The sequence below is a fragment of the Meles meles genome, chromosome 2 (assembly GCF_922984935.1).
Source record: "Meles meles chromosome 2, mMelMel3.1 paternal haplotype, whole genome shotgun sequence".
Lineage (NCBI taxonomy): Eukaryota > Metazoa > Chordata > Mammalia > Carnivora > Mustelidae > Meles > Meles meles.
In genome coordinates, this window is record NC_060067.1 from 149,233,975 (window position 1) to 149,256,529 (window position 22,555).

A 22,555-nucleotide genomic window follows, 5' to 3' on the forward strand; every position below is an offset into this window, starting at 1 on the left:
TCATGTGGGATCCCAGCAGCTCCACTGGAATTGTGAAATTACACTGAAATTTTTCTTCACCTTACCAAATTCATACACATTTTATGCCCTATACCTTATTACTTACCAAACACAAAGGTGATATTTTAAATAACTTGCAATCAAGTAAAATTGATACTCCAAGGAGACATGCCACGTTACCTACGGCTCTGAGTACCCGGAATGGCACACTGTGCGGGGTGGGTGGTAGTACCCCAGAGTCTGAATGCATGGATTTCCTATTGACTTAGTGTCACAGTTCTTAACCAGTTATTAGTAGCTCAGAAAACTACAGCATGGAAGAGACCAGGAACGGTAAGAAGGGAGACAAATAATATACAGAACAGACTCTAAGAGCATTTACGTAGAAGGAGACACTCATCAAGTCGATTTTAGGTGATCATCAATATTCCACAAAATTTATAGTAACACACCATAGTCACCGCAGATGTTTGCTCTAAGCCCAGACCCACGCTGAGCATGTTGTATCACTTTGGAAAGAAGAGCACTTACAGGGTGACTGACCTAAGGCCACACGAGAAGTGTCAAGAATTAGGAAGGCATGAAGCACTCTCAACCACGATGTTCTACTGCTTCAGTGACTCTAAGTCTCTAAGAATGTTAAATTATATCCTAGACAGTTTAAGAGATGGATACGTAGAATAAATTTCAGAAGTGTTTCTGGACAAAAATAAAGTTATGGCCAGCCAATTTAAAGGAAAAAACTCTAGTCCAATTTAGCAAGTTATGTGATCCTTCTAACTCCCTGATGATACATAATACATGATTATCAAGTCTGATCTGTGTTGTTTGAAGACTTAGAAGGGTATCTGTATGTATCTCTATGTTCTGGCTTGCCTAGGACAGTCCCAATTTGTATGTGCCATCCGATGGGATTATTAATAGGTGACCCATGCTACTCTCAAAAGTGTCCTGGTGTGGACAACAAATTGTATGGCATCCAAACTATAAACAGTAACTATTTAAATTCAGGAGAGGAAAGATCTGGGTCTGGGATCTGGAACAGCTGCTAGCCCTAGAGAGAAGTGTTAGTGTGGAAGACAGACGTGGGGCTTAGTGAGGCAGGTCTGCCCCTACAAGCACAGCTGCTCGGAGATGACCGGCCCAGGCCCCTCTGGCCCGTGTGGGCCCTAAACATGCTGCTCCCTCCCAGATGTCTCTTCTTGCCACCCCCAGACCTTGTTTCCTACATTCAATAATATTTCAGTTAAGGAATGATTAAGAGAGCTGTTTTGTACTGGGGGAAAAGGAAAAAATGAACATCCAGATGAATAATCCATGTTTAAATGCACCTTCTAGGTACAATTCTTATTTCCTAGGTGAGAGGTGGATGAACTAGCTGAAAGAAACAGGATTTGCAAAATCTAGGCCTGACTCAGGTCAGGAACAGGAAGGCAGAGAGAATGAGAAACGTCTTTCTTCTAATATTTCTTTCCACGTTTCAGGCTACTTCTATTTTATGGAAAACAGATAATGGAAGCACAGACTCTTCTGGGGAACCAACTTTTCTTTGGTGCACTGAAAAGCTTACTTCTACTTGGCAATTTCAAGCAATGACTCAAGTTTGTGGCTTCTCTTTCCAGGGCTGCTCCTGGTTAATTTGAATTGCAAGAATCTCTTTGGAAAGAGAAGCCCAATGGTAAAACACATTTCTTTATACACACAAACTTCTTTTTTATTTCAATCATTTAAAAATCAGACTGTGTTGGGTCATTCCTATATTCTGAGAGTCCCAATCCTGGTAAGAACCCTGACTGGCTTCACACCACCTCCTGAGGTGTATTTGAGGGGAGGGGGGAGGACTCCTAGGCAATTTCACAATGCCTCCTTCCGCCCACGTGAAAATCTCTAATTGCTGTATGTCTTTGAAAGGAGGTCGCTATCTTCCCTTCTCTTCCCAACTAAGCAAGGGCAGGGGAGTCAGATGGCTGCCTCTTCCCAGAGATGGACCTCAGCTTTTCAAAGTTTTTAGATGTCTCTTTCAGTTAAAAAAAATAAAATCCCTTTCTCAGTCTGCAGGGAAACCAAACTAAGAGTTTCAGGAAGTGAGTTTCAGGAGAGATTTGTGATTCTGCTATTGGACTCTGCTTTCCTGTGTTGCCAAGGCACAAGGAAAAGGCATGAGGAAGAAACGGCTAAAATTGGACAGAGGAGCTGAGCTCTGGAAAGCATTCATGCACACCCCCTAGGTTTGTGAGCTTTTTCAAGATTTTGAAGCCCAGCTTGAAATTCTATCCCCAACTCAGTGTAGCCTAGTAATGAGACGAAGGCTGACAAATCTCTACCTAAACTGTGACCCATCAGATGCTGGTGAACAAGCTTTGTTTTGTTTTTTAAACACGCATGAGAGTTCTGATAACAAAGTGGCCAGACCCTTGCCTACATTTGCCCACATGCACACGATGACTAACAAGCTAGATGCTACTCAGTGGTACATAAAGGCTTTTGAGTTCTGAAGACTTGGAAAAGGCATTTAGGCAACAGAACATCTGATTTCAGCTCTGGCCAGGATAATAACTACTTTTCTGACTTTGGGCAAATCACTTAATTTTTCAGAGTCTCAATTTCTTTGCTCAAAAAAGCAAGGGACTTGAATTCTAAGGGACCTTCTTGCCCTAATTCCACAGGTCTTCTGACTGATGATAGAGCTGCTCTATGTGTATCTGGGGCTTCCCGTGTATAAAATTCAGCACCAGACCCCATCTCAGTTGGGTCTCAGGATGCCTCGGGGAGGTCACCTGAAGAGCAGGAAGGTGACCCAGGGCTAATCGAAGAATGGCCCAAGAAGCAGGCCAGGGATTCCCTTCTCCCACGAAAACAAGGGATGGTGATGCTGCCGGAGCAGCTGTGCCCTGTACAGTATCTGTACTAGACAGATGTCCCTAGATACGGTGTGTGCTCAGTGGCTCGGTGACCTTCTAAACAGAAACATTATAAGTAGAGTAGTAGAGAGGGGAAGACCATTGAAAAGTTCACAGTGTATGCATTTACAAAATGAAATTCCTCACTTCAGAAGGTGTCAGGGAAACTTCATACTGAAGAGTCTCAGAACCTTTAATCAAGGTTAAATTTTAGTAAAACATATAGCCCCAAATCCCTGAGTGCTGGCATTTTCTCTTTGTTTGCTTAGTGGTGGTGAGGCAACAATAAGACAATAAGGTGAAATAGTATGAATGTTCACTGAGCAGTACACACACGCCCATCAAATACTGACTACAGGCAAGGCCTTTTGTGCAGGCCACGGCCAGTGAGGAAGTCAGCGGGACAGCCACTATCCCTGCCTACACGGAGTTCATGACAGACCACTGAATCTTCCCAACTAACAAGGAAGTGGGCTCAGCCTGGGTCAGTAATACATCCAAGGTCACCACAGCTGCTGCGGTGAGGGCCAGGCTTTGAATCAAGGCCTGCTCATCACCACCACACTGCACTGCTCAGCCTGTAAAACTGGAAGGAGATTCTGGAAGTCATTGTTAAAATTCTCTTTCCGGTCGTCTGTTTAGTTTTTTGGGAGAACATCTTTTTAAAAGCTAAGAAAGTTTTGCCTAAAGTGAGTAACTTCACAGTACCTATTTTCTAGGAATGTATCAATTACTCTTCAGTACAAATACTTTAATAGAAAACAAATATGTGAACACAGTTTGACTACAGGCAGAGAAATGAATTATAGTCAGTAACAGTATCTTCAAGCTTAAAAAGAAAAAAAATGTTAAATTTACTTAAAAATAGCCTATATCTAACTCAACTTTGAGAACTCAACTTTGTAGATAATTCCAAGCCAGGGCTCTTTTTGGTATACTACAGCTGATTTCCTTGAAAGACATCTTATCTGTGAGATGATGCACCTGTGGTACATCTTCTGTGACTTCATGACCCAGCTCAGATTCCCATGCCAACCTATCTTTGTGTCCTCCCGCCCTCTCTCCACCCAGCCATCCCAGGCTTCTTGCAGTTTTTCTGCTAGTTTCATACTTCTGCACCTTTGCTCACTTGACCCTATTTCCAAGTCTCAGTTCTAAATGTCATCTGCTTTATGGCGCCTTTCTTGTTTTTTCCTACTCACCCCCAGTAAAAATGAATTCCTCTTTGTGCCACTGTTGCCTAAAGAGACCTCCACCATAGCATCTGCTACATTTTATTGCCAATTTGACTTTACCTCACACAGACCCTAAGCCCCTAGAGGGTAGATGTGAGATTTCTTTTTTCCTTCTGTATCATTCAGTGTACAGCATATAATAGATTCTTATTATTTTTTTCAATTAATATGTTTGTGAATTATATTACTATTCCTGAACTATTTATTATAAGCCAATTAATACAGACCAATCTTTCTCAAAGTCCTCAGACTATCTGCATTTGGATTACCAAGATACTTGTTTAAAAAGACAGACTCTAGGGGCGCCTGGGTGGCTCAGTGGGTTAAGCCGCTGCCTTCAGCTCAGGTCATGATCTCGGGGTCCTGGGATCGAGTCCCACATCTCCGCTGAGCAGAGAGCCTGCTTCCCTTCCTCTCTCGTGATCTCTCTCTGTCAAATAAATAAATCTTAAAAAAAAAAAAAAAAAAAAAAAGACAGACTCTAGGGCGGCTGGGTGGCTCAGTGGGTTAAAGCCTCTGCCTTCGGCTCAGGTCATGGTCCCAGGGTCCTGGGATCGAGCCCCACATCGGGCTCTCTGCTCCACAGGGAGCCTGCTTCCTCCTCCCTCTGCCTGCCTCTCTGCCTAGTTGTGATTTCTCTCTGTCAAAATAAAAAATAATAATAATAATAAAATAAAATAAAAAAATTAAAAAGGCCGATTCTTATGCCTCATCTCAGATACATTAAGTCAGACTGCCTGGGAGTTGGGATGCAGGGCGAGGAGGGGTGACTGGGCACTGGCAATGCAGGACTAGATTTCACAGCCACTGTGAAACCTGGAACTTCAATTTGATCACCTTACATCAAATTTCTACACATCATTCCTCCAACCCCTAAAACTCTATACAGTACCAGTTCTAATTCTCAGGTACACAGACTAAAATAGAACGATACAGAAGAGACCACTAGCAGGGCCTCACACGAAGCTGACAAGAAAATTTATCAAGTGTCCACATTTTTGGTCAGGTGGCATGGTATCATGCGTTAGCTTTGGATCAAGACTGCCACGAGTGCCAGCTGTCTGAACTGGGCAGTGTAAGTTCTCCCCTCTTTCTGTAGGGAGAACGACCCAAGCCCCCAACAGCTCCGTGCAGCCCCAGTGCTGCGACACAGGACACGTTCTCAAATGCTGCCTCCCTCCCTGACTCCTCTCTTCCTACTCAGCCCAGGTTCCTTTCCTCTGCCGAATGTTTATTTGCTTAACTACCACAGAAGGAAGGTGCTATGTTATTAGAGCTTCAGAGTTTGTGGGAGGAAGAAGAACTTCAGAGTGTAAGCTAAAAATAACAGGAGGAAAAAAATCCTTCAGAAGGTGTAGATGAAATACAACAACAATTAGAGGCCGGTTTTAGCTTTCGGCTTCCGAAATTTGAATTCCTGCTCAATTCTTCACTGGACAATTATCAGAACCTCACTTCCTTACAAGTAAAACGGGAATAACAGCTCTTCTCCCAGATTTTCAAGGTTAACATTTACACAGTGCTTCCCTATGACAAGTGCTGTACAAAGAACTCCTTTCACTGTCATTACCTCTATTTTATAAAAACGGATACTGAGGTACGGAGGTTAACTTGCCTGTGCGAATATAACCCGCAACCCGTGGAGACAGGATTCAAACCTAGGCACCTGTCTCCAGAATCTCAGCTCCTAACCACTGTGTGTTGCACAGGCAAGTTCCTGGGCCAGGATGGCACTCTGTGAGGGGCAGTAACCACTGTGCAGGCGGTGGCGGCCTAGTGTGCCTAATCATCTATTAGACCCTATTGATATGTAAATGACCATCCCCAGGGCTCGCACCAGGCAGTGTGGCTTAATTTGTAATTGCCACGGAATGTAATTAGTTCAAATTTGATCCCATTAAGTATATTCCATGAAACAGATACTTGTTATCTAATGATGATTACTGACCGACGGGAAATAAACACAAATAAAGCCTCCATAAACACCTGAGTGAGGAGTGGATTCATTCTACTGCTCGGGACCCTGACTTGGGGCAGCCGGCACACAGTTCAGATCACATGCTCTGCCACGAAAAACAGGTGATGCTCTTCTCCTTCATCAAAGAAAGAAAACTAATTAAAGGGTGGGGGGAAGCTACCTCTTTTGGCAAGCAGTACAGGGTGGTGGTTGGCAGCATGAATTCTGGAGTTAGACTTCAATTTGAATCCCAGCTGGCCTGTTACAAGTTGTGTGACAACTTAAAGTGCATCTCCGTGGCCCACTTGGTCCCTCTACCTCTTGCAGTTGTGGTCAGTATTAAATGAGAATACATGGGATGTGACAAGCACAGTACCTGGCACGCAGCAAGCATAAAAAGTAACCATTTTAATCTTCACTGTTACTATTATTATCATTGCAACTATTGTCATTAGTTTTCCAAAAAATTTCTTTAGTGGAAGTTTACTTACAGTATGAATTTCATTTTACTCTGCAGCTGTATACTAAAGTTATGTTCCTCACTTCAGCCATGTTATGTTTCAAGAAGGTATACAGAGCCTTTTCATATGCATTACTTGATTCAATCCTTGCCACTACCCTGGAAAGTAGATAAAATCGCACCCTGTCTCACAGGTTAGCAAACACAGATTCAAAGAGGACAAGTAAGTGGCCCAAGTTTGAAGATACCAAGTCCTCAAATTTTAGTCCAGACCTTCAGATCCAACACTCCTCTTAACCATGTTCTAACCTGACACCGAAAGAGATATAAATATCTGCTTTAAATTGTCTCATTTGTCCTGAATATGCTAAAGAACTCCACTCCACACTCACCAGTCAGCGACTGGCACCTACCGTGAAGAGCCCTTCCCCTTTCTCTCCATTTATTTATCATCAGGATTCCTGTTTTTATCCCTCAACGGTTTATAATTATTTTCTGTCCATAATTATTTTGTTGACCAAATTTTCTCTGATGAAGCCATGGGCAGTCCCCTTCAGGCTGACTTCTGTGTCCTTGTGACACGCTCCCATCAATTATTTTTCTACATAGCTCATTTTAAAATTAGCATTTCCTTTTCCTATTTAAAAGCTATAGGTTGTATTGTTTCAAAAGCATTTACCCAAAACTGTTTCCTACCTTGACCACCATACTTAACTATCCGTCTGGCACACTACCATGTGCTCAACTTTTTCCATACTCAAGGATACTGTCACAGAAAAAAATATTGCTAAATCTGCTACAGAGCTAGCTAGACATAACTGTAAAGGAAATGACAGGGAAACATGAAGGAAAAAACACCCAAGACAATTCCACCCTGTTGTCTTACATGTTTCCTTTTACTTTACAAAAAGCTGCCCCAAAACCACTTACAGAAATCACAGGCTCTCCTTTTGCCTTACTGTGACTGAAGTTCCCATAAAGGCAAGCAGGCAGGTGGTCAGGGGAAGGTGATGTGACTCTAGAAGTCAGACCACTACTTGGATAAGAATGGCTTCCTTCGCGCAAAAAGGTTCAGAACTAAGAACCGCAGTGTATCTTGGGGAGCGGTGCTAGAACTGAGGTAGTGATGTAGGATGTAAACCCGATCTTCCCTGGTAAGGTCTGCTGAGATTCCAGAGCATAAAGCTGATGATACAAAGAACTGGAGGAAAACCTGCCCAACAGTCCTTGGTTGCCCTGAATCTTTTTATTTAAACATGGCCCATGTTTCTAGACTCCAGATCTTTTTTCAGGGAATTTACAATTACTTCCAGTTATACAGCCCCTGTTACTCACAGCAGATTTATGAAGAGCAGACCCGCAATAGAGTATCAAGGGCTTGGTGCTAAGGGCACAGGAATGGAGAAATCCTGTCAAGGGCACCGATAATGAAGGAAAAGTGGAAAGGGTAAGCAGCACGCTAAGTGTTTATCTGCCCACCTCCCACACATGGGGAAGAATCGCTGTTGACACAGTGGAAACCCAGGCCAGACTAAACTCAGGGGGAAATAGAAGTCTGCAGCCTTTCAAATCGGTCCTAACACCAGTATCTAAAAATGACACTAATCCCCAGCCATGCTGGCAAATTAACAAAATTGGGTTTGTTTTTGGTTTTTTTCTTAGCTCTCCTATTTTTCAGGGCCTCTGAGATTTTTAACATAGTGCTCGTTGCACCCTACGGCTGCCCAAAGTATCCAAGCTCTGCTCTTTAAAATAAACATCCTCTCTTTCCTTCCTCATCTCTTCCCCAAAGAAATATTTTTCCAACAATCAGGACAGAGATCTGATCATTTGGCTAATTCAAGATTATTAGGCATGGTGCTGAGTTTTCCAGAACATCTGTATTTTGAAGTAGAAAAAGCCAAAGGAATGAGATATACATTTTGGGGAAAGAAATCTCCAGTCTTCTTTAAGCCTTTTGATATCTAGTACCAAAGAGGCTGGAAGTTAACACTGAGATACTTACTCAGCCTAAGAGCATTACATAAGCCAACCTTCCCTTATGTTTCTCTCACTTTTACAAGTATCCATTAAGAGCACAGGGCACTTCAACATGTGAGCAATCACAGGTCATTCCCCTCCCTCAACCACATAAAACAAAAAAAAAATCACTGTATGAGGATGTTCCACATGCAGGAACAATAAGCCAAAAAGCACAACTCACAGGTCTCATTATTTCATCCAACTCTAGTCTTGGAAGCCAAGTTTTTCCTTTTATTATTTTTATACAATTGCAATAATTATATACACTACTTCTTTCATTCATTATGAACTTTTTTATGGTTTTTGAAACTGTTTTTCTTCATCAGCCATGGTTGTTTGTGTTTTGTTTATGACAACTGCTAACTGGCAAGTGTTCCTTCGACCCTAATAAACCAGCAGTGGTGGAGGGAAGAATGTCGAATTTTGAATGAATCAGAAAGACCGGAAAATACCTTCTCTTGCCCACCTAATGTTGCAGAGGTCGGAAAGAATGAAATGAAAGATAATGGTCAGGGAAGCAAAATGATGAAAAAAATACTTTGTATAATCTGTATATTCTTAATATTTCAAATTGGGAGTATATCTACCAACAGAAAAATCCCATCCAGAAACAAATCACATAATTGTCCAGGTATCCGCCTCGATTTATGTACTTTTACAACTTCTGTAACAGCAACATACAGTAACTGTTGTAACTTTTCATCATATGTTCATCAAATAATAAACAGCACAAAACCAATGCCCCAAATAATGCACTAAAAACAGTTGCTCCGGAAAAAAAAAAAAATCAGAATTGACTTCACATTTTAACTTTAAGAATATGGAATCTGCTAAATGATTTGAGTATGAAATCCTACTCACAATTCTATTACTTCATCTATTTCTAGTAATATGGTAGATGACAATGATGAAATTCTCAAACACAAGCCAAAGGCCAATGACAGTTGGTTGGAGAAAAATTCACCATCTAAACTCCACGTCCACTTGGTTGTGTGCTGAGCTTGTAGAGGAGGATTAGTGATCAAACAGAACGGAGCACTGCGCAGACTCTGGAAGAGCAACGGCAAGGGCAGGGATATTCTTGCCCCAGCTGCAGCTGACCTCTGCCAAGGGCTTCAAGGTCTCTCCCCACCACCCACTCTTCACAGGTACAAATGCTTAGAAACGTACCTCTTACAGCTTTCAAAGCATCTTCCTCCATCTAAATATTGTTCACATCTCTCTCCCACCGGAAGAATTAGAGAACCACCCAGACTATGACAGGAACATACAGTAACTATATATAGCTGTGTATCTATCGTAGTAACCTTCATGGAATGAATGCATTATGTGCTGATTTTCCTCTTAGTCTTGACCTTCCATTTCAATTTGTTTTCCCTGGTCTACTTTATTTGGAATACTTTCTACCTTCTGTGTGTGTCCTTACAAATGGATTTAAATCCTGTGTACAATGAAATATACATATATATCCGCACCACCACATAGACTGGAACACTATGTCCAGATGTGTTAGAGCCCACTGAGCTTTTCTGTGGCCACTCTCAGGCTTTTAAGAGTCAGCTGCAACCCCTGTCCAGACTTCTACTGTTGGATTCAGCAAACTGTGCTGTAATCAGACACCAGTGCTTCTTGGGCAAACACGGTTCTTGAGGAGGTGTATATGCATCATAAATGTTTAAATGAAGAGAAATTTTGATGTAGAAATTATAAGGTGTGATGGTTAATTTTATATGTCAACTTGCCTGGGCTACAGGATGCCCAGATAGCTGGTAAGACATCTTTTTTCTGGCTGTGTCTGTGAGGGTGTCCCCAGAGGAGATTAGCAATTCAATCAGCAGACAGAGTAAAAATGATAACTCTCATTAAAGCAAGGTGGGCATCATCCAATCTGTTCAATACCTGAAGAACAAAGAGGTAGGGGAGGGGCAAATGTGCTTTTTTTGTTAGCTTGAGCTGGGACACCCATCTGCCCTCAGAGATCAGTGCTCCCGGTTCTCAGGCCTTTGGACTAGAACTGGGACTTGGGCCACCAGCTTCTTGATTCTCCAGCTTTTCGACGGCAGATCATGTGACTTTCTGGTCTCTATACTTGTGTTAGTCAATTCCTATAATAAATCTCTTCTTTATATATATATATATATGTCCAATTTGTTCTATTTCTCTGGAGAACCCTAATACGTAAGTCAAAATGCTTAATTTTAATTTTTATAGTTAATATTGTTAACTAATTAATTCCAAATCTTCAGAACACTTATACTTCAGAACACATAAACTTATGTTTATGTGGCTTACAACTTCAGTTATCAGACTCCTATGAGTCACCACTCAGATAAACCTGGAGGAAAAGTTAGTACTTCTCCTCCATTCCTATCCTCCAAATGGGTATACTAACACAGCCTAATAAAAAAATTTTACTTGGAAATAAGTTGTTGTTATCACTGGCTCAAGTGAAAACACATTTGCAGTATGAAGAAACATTTTTAAAAAAAGACTTTCATTCTGGTTTTTTTAAATATCAATTTTATTAAATCTCAATCCCCAAGTATATGTCTTTTTAATAACCTGTGTGGAAAATAACCCATGTGCATAGAGCACCTCTCCTGCATTCACAGAAATACAATGGTTTTCTTAAGGAAAACCACGAGCATGATTTGAGTCATGAGCTGAACGAGGGGCTTTTGCGCAGATCCCTATTTTTTAAATTAAGGTAACTGTAGGTTCATTCACATGCAGCTGTAAGAAATAACAGAGAAATCCTGTTGACTCTTTACTAGTTCCCTCGAATAGTGACATCCTGCAAAAGTATAGGACATCACAATCAGAGTATCAACATTGATACAGTCAAGACACAAAAAATGTCCATCAACCCAAGGACCTCTCATGTTTTCGCCCTTTTATAGTGACACCCACACCGCCTGTCGACCCCTCTTCAGCTTCTCGAAAGCCCTGTATTTGTTCTCCATGTCTAGAACTTTAAGACTTTCTAAGGTAACATTTTGCAAGCCACGAATTACATGGTGACTGAGGCAGCCAAAGAGTCAAAACTCGGCCAACAGGTGAAGAGGATTTTAGGTGTATTTGAATTTTAACAGCTGGGAGCCATTATGCTGAAAATAAAGGCACAGGAAACTAACTCCAGGGTGTTACTTTAAAGATTAAAATTGAAATCTCAGAATTTCAAGCTCAGGTTTGATACGGCCTTTCAAGTTGATTAAGTTTAAAGTACAGAAGATAGTTTTCAAGAGCCATGTGAAAAACATAAAAAATATATAAGGCCAAATGACAGGAAGTCTCCATAAAGGCACGTTAATATCAACAGCTAGCAACTGAATGGTCTTCTTAACACCACAGTTAGATGACTTACTTTACCACTGTCAGCATTTACTTTGGTAAAGAAAAAGAAAACCTATATTTAACACAACCACTAATAAGCAGCCTTGATTCTAAAGGCTACTAAAAGTCCGGGTAAACAGTAACCTGTTACATCATCAACAGGGTCACAGTCAGAAGCTGCATGAACTTTCTTTCCTGTAACTGTCCATGTGTTTTTAGAAAAAGAAATCCTGAACACTTTTTACTTTCCCACAGATACATTTTCAGTAACGGTCAAGGCAGCACCTCTCACCAAAAGGAAGGTAGTTCCCCTTTCACCCTCTTTACCACTGTTAACTATGATGGATGCAAGTTGCCTCAAAGTGCTTCTGTAAATTCAGCCCCCCCCCACTACAATTTTCAGACTTTTTAATTTTAACAAAATAAATGACACAGGTTAAAGAAAAACCACAATTCCTTAAACCCATTAAAATATTTTGGGTCAAACAAACAGTATCAGATAGCCAAAAGAACAATAATAAAACCTGCGCTGGGCCAAATCACAAAGCATTCCTCTCTCCCTGTCTCCTCCATCACCTTAGAGATACCTTCCGTTATTTTATCAGAGTGCTGATTTTAGGACTGTCAGAGAGAATGAAAATTCTGGAAGGAGCAGGTCAATTTTCTATCTGTAACAAAACATGCAAAGTTCAAAATGATGAGTGACTTCTAAGACAAACCCATTAGCATCTCTTTTTGATAAGAGAGACAACTTCATCTAATCAATTGAACTTGATGACTTGCCTGGATACCTTAAACCAGTGGTTCTCAAAGTATAGCCTGCATTAGAGTCACCCAAAGAGCTTGCCAAAACACCAACTGCTGGCTCCATCCCCAGAGTGCAATTCAGTAGGTCTGTGGAAGGGTCCAAATTTTTGTATTTCTCAAAAGATCCCAAGTGATGCCAATGCTGCTGGTCTGGGGAGCACACATTTTGAAACCACTACTCTAAAGCTAGAGACAACCAATTTTTGCAGAATTTTGCTTTAGAGGTCTTAACAGGGGTCTCTGGAGAAAACACCAAGGTTGGGAGATCCAACTATCTTATGCTTCAACTGCTAAATTGCTCTTCGAAATAATTCATCTCAAGTAAGTAGTTACATAATCCAAAGAAATTCATTACTGAGCTGTGTATCTGCAGCTTAGAATTCCAGACCCCTTTTTCGCTAGTTCACAGAAACGATAACCAGGTGTACTCCAAAATGCCTACTGAACTCTGGGAGAGTAAAGGGCTTAGGCTCCCTTATACTTCTGGTGGGGCTTCTCCCTGAGATGTGTAGGGGCTACTTCATAGTGGTCTCTTAAAAAGTCCATTTGTTCTTATTCCCACATCAGTCACTTTACAACATGAAAAATCCCAGTATGTTTAAATTCAACACATCCTGGCCTCAGCCTCAAAGTTTTCTAAAACTGTTCTATGTATGCCTCACAAGATTCTTGGCTATGAGGTGTGTGCTGGTGGGGATGAATGACATTTGTGGAGTCTCAAATGTCTTATTTTATCTGGTTTTCTACCCCTCCCCATCAAACCATTTACATATAAGCTATTAAGAGTAACAAAATCATCTCAGTATTAACTTGTAACTTAAAAAAAAAACAACTTTCCACTGTGTGTCAAGGGACTTTAGTAGTAATGTTAGGTTTTATTTCCCCGTTAGCAATGAAATAAATGAATAAGGGAAGATGATGTTCAAAGGGTACAGGCAAGCTGAAAACTCCTCTCCAAAAAAATGGACAAATGGCCATACAGAGAAATAAAAACAAGTATTCTCATTTAACAGCAAAATTGATTGAATTGTGCTAGCTGCGGAAGTAAAAATGCTAATAATATATATGGTCCTTGCCCTCATGGAGCTTTATTTACATCTTACCAGGAAGACTAACAGGTAATTGCAAATGTGAAGAACATTATGAAGAAATTCAGATTGCTATGGGAAACAGAGACTAGCCTACATGGGGAGTGGGTAAGGAGATATTAAGAGAGGCTCCTCAGCAAAGCTAAATTCTACCAAGCTTAAAGCTGAAGTATAATTAAGAGTGAGATGAGCTGCTAATGGAAGAAAAGAACATTCAGTGTTCTCATATGACTCAAACACACAAAACATGGAAAAGTGGGAAAGGAAGCTGGTAGGGTAGGCAGGACCAGAACGTGCAGAGCTCTGTGTACAAGCCATGGGAAGCAGGAAGGTATCATGTTCATAACATCCATCTTAAAAGAACTCTCTCTATAGTGCAGATATTGGCCTGAAGAGGGTGATGGGTCAGGAGGCTTAAGATTCAATACTGCGAGGATAGCAATGGCAGGAGGGTGGACAGAGGAAATACAGTGAATCCTAGCTGTCTGATATACAAGGCACTTAATTTACAGGTTACATCACTAATGAAGTAGGATTAGAATCTTCCCTGTGTGTATCTCTTAAAGTTACTATGGTGATAAAAAGTCACACACCAAAATAATCTTGTTTGTACCTATTACTTATACACTACTTTTTTCTTCTCCCAAACTTCTCCATCTTGACTTCTGGCTAAAAAACCATCTATCTTTGAGTTGAGTTTTTGCTTTTTAATTTACATTACAACATGTATGACAGGCAGAAAAGAATGTCTCCATTAGAATAAAGAGAATTCAGCAAAGTTGCTGGAAAAAAGCAAGTGCTGTCCTAGCAAGATCAACTCTAACAAAATGTAACTTTTTCAATAAAAACCAACCAGTTATCTAGACATAAATCTAAGAAAATGCCTATAAGAACTTTATGGAGGAAACTTAAAGAAAAAGTCCTAAATAAATTCAGAAAAAACACAACTAAGTCAATCCTTCCCAGAAGAAACCAATGAAATTCCAAAGAAATTTCCAGAGGCTATTTCACAGAATTTGACAAGGTAATTTTAAAGAATAGAATACAGAATGTGCTATGGTGAGCGCTGTGAATTGTGTAAGACTGATGAATCACAGACCTGTACCCCTGAAACAAACAGTACATTATATGTTCATTAAAAAAAAAGTACATTATATGTTCATTAAAAAAAAAATACAGAAATCACAAAAAAAAATGTTGAAGGAATACAAGTGTAGAAGGATGTACCAGTATCAATACTTCTAAACATATTATTACATGTTGTCATGGATTCATACAAGCAAGTATGTATGTATACATACAAAATAGCAGTATAAAAACATGCATGGGAATGACATCAAAACTACCCAAAAAATTCAGAATAGTTACTGAAGGGAAAAAACAGAACCAGAGAGGCATAAACTGAGTTTTAATTTTATTTGTAATTGTTTATGTCTTAAATTGACTATATACATAGATGTTTATTACATTATTCCCTTGTCTTTAAATTTTTTGTAGGTCTTAAATATTCCATTAAAAAAAAAACCAGAATGTCTTTTATTTGAGAACCACATTAGCACATGATCTGGCACAACAATTTCCTAACACCAGCCCAACAGCTACTAGACACCATCTGAAGTATTTGTTAAAAACACAGACCATCAGCCTGTGCCAGAATCAAAATTTCTGGGAGGGGAGCCATGTGATTCTAATGCACAGCCTCATTTGGGAACCCTTGGTAACCACAATCTATTAATAATTAATCCATCAACAAAATGGGTGCCAATCTGACAATGAGATATTTCAGTGCTTAAGATTGCCTAATTACTTTCCACTTGATGCAATGGTCTAGAATGTGGACTCTAATTTGAGGGCAGAACCATACAAATTTTAATGTATATCCTTTACTATATATGACCAAAAGGTCATACAGGTAAAAATATGAATATTCTACAAGGTAATAGCATCCACTGAGTCTACAATAATAATAATAATATAATAGCATCAATGAGTCCACAGCAGAACAAAATTCCTTCATACCCTCTGCAGGGAGCAAAATTCCACCAGAGGTGATAAAAAGATGCTCCCCTTAAAAATAAAGTGGTACAAGTCATTGGCAATTGCACTAAAGATGTATTTCCCTCAAATATGTAGATGGCAACCCCGTGTTTGTTTCTTTTCTGAATTTTCTTCCATTGTAATAAAATCACAGCTAAGTTTATCTAAAGAAATGTACAGAACCAATGAGAAACAAAAAATAAATTTAGAAAGAGAGCTGTTTGTTTGTTTATAGTTAGAGGTGTTAGTACTGCTATGACAATTTTGCCCTGCTCATAAGAAATGAAATTAACTACAGAGGACTGAGTTATTAGAATGTACAAAACCTTCAAGGGCTGACATATTTTCTTTCCCCTGATACTTAAAAATCACAACTAAAAATACAGAAAGAGATGATTTTTGTATTTTAAACAACACAAATCTGCTAAGCACATCAATATAAAAGGGCTCATGCATATGTGGACCATAAGCAATAGCACGGAGGACCACAGGGGAAGGGAGGGAAAACTGAATGGGAAGAAATCAGAGAGGGAGACAAACCATGAGAGACTCTAGGCTCCGGGAAACACACTGAGTGTTACAGGGATGGGATAACCAGGTGATGGGTGTGAAGGAGGGCACGTGTGGTGATGCGTACCGGGTGTTACACGCAATTTATGAGTCACCGAACACTACATTAAAAAATAATGCTGTACTATATGTTGGCTAACTGAACATAAGCATACAAAGAAAACCACACTTACCAGGGCTTTCTACTCGCTTATAGTGGTAGGGATTGATGCACACCTCCTTCTGCTTGGAACCAAAAGGAAACTCACAGCATTCCAGTGGTTTTAGTTCATGGTGGCTCTGAAGATCGGGCCAACGCCACACGCGGCAATAAATGACATGAGGCAGTCCCTTCCGGTGGGAAACTTGCAGCCTGCCATCCAGAGAGCGGGGAATGGTGACACAGTTACTTGGCTGCCCCGGGCAGCTCAAGGCCTTTTCCAGTTCCTCCATGGCACCTTTCTTTTTTTTCAGTTTTTTCACCAAAGCGTCAACAGCTTTCTCTGCCCATTTTTCTTCTTCATCACCCTGTTTCCACCCAAGGAGTCTCTTCACAGCTGGACTTGTGAAGGAAAATAAACTTGTCACATTCATGACTGCACTAGTTATAGACTCCTTGTGTATGGTGAAATCAAGAAGTCTCCAAATGCAAAAGGACAACAGGAGAGATTTCACTTTATTTACATAGGGATTCTCTTTAGTTTCTTGGTTCTGAGGTCCCGAAAAGTAGAAATTACCATTCCTAGTGTTTCAGAAGTAATCCAAAGTCAGCACCTAGAAAAGAAAAAAGGGGAAAAAATGTTTAAAACAATCCCTACACCAAAACTACCATTCATTGAACAACTTCTATGCCCCAGGTACTATTTTAAGTAATTTTCTGTATGATGATATTCTATGGACTGAATTATGTCTACCCTAAAATTCATGTTGAAGCCGTAACCGCCCATGTGACTGTATTTGGAGATGAGGTTATGCGAGTGGGGCCACAATCTGGTAAGACTGGTGGTGCTATAAGAGGAAGGGCCCCCACCATGCGCACACACTGAGGAAGGGCTAGGTGAGGACACAGAGAGAAGGCAGCCTACAAGTGTGGGACAGAGCTCTCACCAGAAACCAAACCAGAGGGAACCCCGATCTTGGACTTCCAGCCTTCAGAACTGTGAGAATAAATTTCTGTTGTTTAAGCCACCCAGTCTGAGGTATTTGTTGTGACAGCCCAAGCTAACATGTAGTATTTAGTTTACTTAAATAGTCTTTTCTGTGAAGTAATACAATTATTCCCCTTTTACAGAAGAACAAACTGAGGAACAGTTTAAAAAGTAGTATGTTAACTGTTTGAGATAGAAACCGTAGACACCTCAGTGCACAGAAGTCCAAGTTCTCAACAGATTATTTACAGGCTCTAAAAATGTATTTCAAAACACACCTCAGTCAACAAAAACTGAAAACAACAGGAAAAAATATATAGTAGTCTTAACATCTGTTTTTGGTTTGTTCCTCAAGTATCTCTTATGCTAAAAGTAGTTATAGTTCTACTATGTAAACATTACAACATTTTAGGGTATTTATTCAGTAAACAAGCCTGTGCCTACGGGATAGAGGACAAGTAAGATAGGAAATTTATCGGTTTTCATTAATATGAAAGGAATGAAGCACATGAACACATACTGCACCAAATTCTTTAGTCCAGTTGTCTCCTTTCAACCTTCCACTTACTGCTCACCTGACAAAGACAGGGGTGATGAGAGACCTTTAAGAGGGGATAACCGCACGAACTCCAGCTAAGATGCAGTAGGGCATGCATCACATCAACCTCTTCCACAAATTCACTATAAAAGCTAATGAAATAAAAACAAACCAAAAAGCCCCACTTTAATTTTAAAGACATCAAAGAGCAACCAAGGTCCTCAGGACTAGAGAGGCAAAGATGCTGACAACAGAAAAGCAATTTTCTGAAATTTTCAGAAAAGCTGAACATTCGTTCTTGCTCCTCTTCTCAAGGCACTTACCAAAGCTTGTGCTATGTAAGTAGCAAGAAGATTGGCAGCCAAGCTGAAGGAAGTTCAGGAAGACAGCAGAGATTCCAGTGGCCTCATGGGATGAAGACAAAACAAACACACTGTAGTGGAGGGCCCACAAAGGAGGAGGCCCTGGTGAATACACTAGGCTTTCAGTTGGGACCCTGAAGGGGTATGCTCTAGTTTAAGGGCAAAAATGAAATGAACCAGTTTTTATACTGAAACACAGCCTGAAATCTTTTTTTTTTTTTTTTTTAATCATCTTAATACTAGACTGGATCAAGGTGATGGGAGAAGAGGAAAAAAAAACTGTTGCAGAGGCAATATTTGTAGATACTGGCCAAGGATTTTCCAAAAACGACAACAAACATCTAGACACAGATCCAGGAAGCTCTACAAACCCCAAGAAGGAAAAATACAAGAAATCCACAAGGTTTGATGTGTCCTCTCACACTAAAACTGCTGAAAACCTATGAGAAAAATCTTTAAAAAGACATATTATTCTCAAATAAGTACAATAAGGCTGACAGCTGACATTCCAACAGAAACAATGGAAACAAGAAGATAATCCTCAGTGTACAAAATGTAAACAAATAACTGGTAACTCAGAATTAGTGGAAAAAACATGCAAAACTGATCGTAAAATAAATGTGTTTTCCAACATATGGAATCTGAGAGAACTGATTCAGTAGGAATTTGTAAGGCTGAAAGAAAAAGATTCCAGAAAGAAGCAAGGAATGGCAGAAAAGAATGAAGAGCTCTAGAAGGGTAAATAAAAGTAAATCTAAATGAATATTGATTTTACAAAATAATAACAGGAATCTCTTGTGGTTATTTTAAAAAGAAGAATTAAAATGCATGACAAAAAAAAGCAGAAAGAGGCAAATGAAATTAGTGTTCTAAGGTCCCTGTATTACCCAGGCTCTGATAAAGCACTGAATTATTAATAAAGTCTTATCATAATAAAAAACTATTGAAAGAGGGGTGCCTGGGTGGCTCAGTTGGTTAAGCTTCTGACTCTTGATTTGGCTTAGGTCATAATCTCAAGGTGATGAGATCAAGCCCTGCATCAGTCAGGCTCTGAGCTCAGCAGGAAATCTGCTTCTCTCTCTCTTTTCTTCCCTCTGCCCCTCCCCCCACTCACATGTGTGCACTCTAAAATAAATAAACCTTTAAAAAAATAGTAAAAAGGCAAAAAAGAAGCTAAAAAACATGGAATTATTTTTTTGAATATGATTAATCCAAAGAATGTAAGAAGAAAGAAAAAAGAGAAAATAGCTGGGACAAATAGAATACAGTAAGATTTAGATCTAATCCCAAAAGTATCATTAATTATTTAAATATAAACATTAAATATGCAAGGAAAAGACAGGTAGGTATGGATGCAGAGTACCACTTAACTGTACTGTACTTACAAGAGACACATATTAAATACAAAGGCCAGTCTGAAAGAAAAAGAGATACTACACATACTCTAACCAAAAAAGCTGCCGTAACTATCTAATCAAACAAAACAGACTTCAAAATAAGAAGTATCACCAGAGATTAAAAAAGGGACATTTCATAATTTTAAGAGTTGATCTACCATGAATACAGCATAATCCCAAATTTCCAGGTTACAGTGTCAAAATATATAATGCAGAAACTGACAAGTAAAATGGCAAACAGATAAACCCACAATCTTAGTGGGAGATTAAAATAGTAACTGGTACAAGTCAACAAGAATAAGGAGATACAGAAGATTAACAACATATTTTAAAGAAATTTGATCCAATTCATGTACATAGGTCACTGTATCCAATGACTAAAGAATACATAATACATGCAGAAGACTTACTCAAATTGACCATAAAAAGATCCATAAGGCAAATCTCTACATATATCAAAACCATACAGAATATATCTTTTGATTACAGTATGGAAATCAGTAACAAAAATATTGTCCTTGAAAATAACTGTACTTAAATAACTCACAGGTCAAAGAAGAAACTACAGTGAAAATTAAAAAACCTTTTAACTTAATGATTACAAAAATACGACACATCAAAACTTGCAGGATGTGGCTTAAGCCACACTTAGAGGAAAAGTTATAGTCTTAAATGCATATATTAGGAAAGAAAGAAAGAGATGAAAACTAATGTTCTCTGTTTCACAAACAAACAACGAATGAATGAACCAAAAAAGAAAAGAAAACCCAGTAAATTAAAGCCAAAGAAAGTGGGAAAAAATGAGAGCAGAAACTGGGGGGCCAGGGTTGGGGGAGAAACATAACAGAGAAAAACCTACAAAATCAAATTTGCTTCTCTGAAAATACTAATAAAATTGGCTACCCTCTAGCAAAACTGGTCAATAAAGGAGAAGGCACAAATTACCAACAACGGGAATAAAAGGGGAAAATCATCACTGATCCTCAGAAGTTAAAAAGGAAAGGATTATGAATAACTGTCACAGCAAACTATGCATCTCCGCAGTGACTCTGTGGTTAAGTCTGCATGTCCGTGTTTCCCACTACAGGAAAGTGACTGAGGAATTCCATCTTACTTCTCTTCCTATCTTTAGAGGCCAGCACTGTACCTGGCACACAGCAGATCCTCAATAAATGTTTGTAAAACATTTAGAACATGTAGAACATTCTGAAGAAATCAGAAGGCCAAGGGTGGAACTTCAACTTTATTCACTAAAATATGAATAAAAAAATTACTAAATATATATATATATCATTCAATGGGCTGAAAGGAGTCCATTGTTTCCTTTCTTAATGTAAAGAGTTTTACCCAAATTTACCAGTCCTTTCAAAGCTGGCATTACTTTCATTTAACAGAAAAGGAAAGAGAAAACAAATCCATGACACTATAAAAGTCACACTTGGTCAGAGTGTACCTTCTGAAGTAATCATTTACTTTCAGGCTAGCTTTGCAAAAGAACAAGACGATGATTTCTTTCTAGTCCTCTAGTAACAAATTACAAAAGGAATCCATTTCTTTGTATTCTATATGGCCTTTTCTTCTACTCTAATAACTACTTTTTTATATTTTAGCCAATGATTTTCAAATAGAATGGAATGAGTGTCTATCAAAATCACATGGGGCTATTTCAATCTCTGTCAGAGATGGTTAGTTGTACAAGGCATATATGCCGGGGGGAGGGGGGCGGCAGTGGGGGGAAATTAAGAACCACCATTTCAGACCCTCGTTTTCACTGTTCAAATTGACATTCACTCAACAAAGCTGTAGTGAGTGCTTGCTAAGTGCTTAGTTGCTGTACACAGGGGACAAGGGCAAAAATGTCTATATCCTGAAGGACAAGCTAAGGGAAGAGCCAGTGGGCAAACAACTAACTCTCACTGGGGCAAGCTGGTGTTCCTGCATGCTACCGCTAAAGGCTGGGGCAGACTGAGAAGTGTTAGGCCATCTCCAGGGCCTTGTCCAGAAGAAATGTGTGACTGTACCAAGGTCGACCACGAGCACAAGAATAGAAGAGGAGGCCCATGTACTGTGCATTTGCCCACCATGAACTAACTACAACACTGTGTGATAAAAGCCCTAATGCAAGTATAAACAATAATATATACAAGGAGAGGAAAAGAGAATGAATTCCACAGATTTCAGGAAGTTTTCCCAAAAAGGTAATATTGGACAGGTCCTACAAGATGAGCAGATTGTATGAAACAATGGACCTAACATTTTGAAGTATCACCACATGACAGACACTGCTCCAAGCGCCTTCTGTCTCCTAACTAGTTTAACCTTTGCAACAAACTCTCTGAGTAAACACTATCATTTCCCCCACTCTACAGGTCAGGAAAGTGAAATATGGAAAAGTTCAATCATCTGTCCAAAGCTGACATACACAGCCATGTGTCAGAGTCAGGGTTGGAACCCACGCTGTCTGGCTCTAGAGACTCAATTTTTCAACCACTTGTTTCAATTGTTAGTTCTCCCAGACACAAGACAAAAATGCAGGGGTTCAAGGTGGCTGTGATGATACAAGGCTGCTAAGAAGGGCAGGCGCAAGACCATGAAGGGCCTGTGACGCATTTTATCCTGCAGACAAGTGGAAGGTTTCGCATCAGAGCACTGCTGCAGTTAGCTCTATGATTCAGAAACAGTTACGGTGATAGCCTCAATACAGGAAACCTTCTCCAAAAAG

At 39.7% G+C, this 22,555-nt stretch overlaps 1 protein-coding gene across 6 annotated transcripts in view; it reads right to left on the reverse strand.

Moving 5' to 3' along the window:
* SMAD1 (SMAD family member 1) overlaps positions 1-22,555 on the reverse strand; it is a 74,953-nt gene that overhangs the window by 27,543 nt on the left and 24,855 nt on the right. For 5 of the 6 annotated variants that reach the window (XM_045997910.1, XM_045997912.1, XM_045997911.1 and 2 more), the window contains one exon: positions 16,583-17,162. In XM_045997910.1, the coding sequence (XP_045853866.1) occupies positions 16,583-16,982 (400 nt within the window). In that variant the 5' untranslated portion in view covers positions 16,983-17,162. Of the gene's footprint in view, positions 1-16,582; positions 17,163-18,397; positions 18,553-22,555 lie in introns of those variants that run through there. The other variant, XM_045997915.1, reaches the window with a different exon arrangement.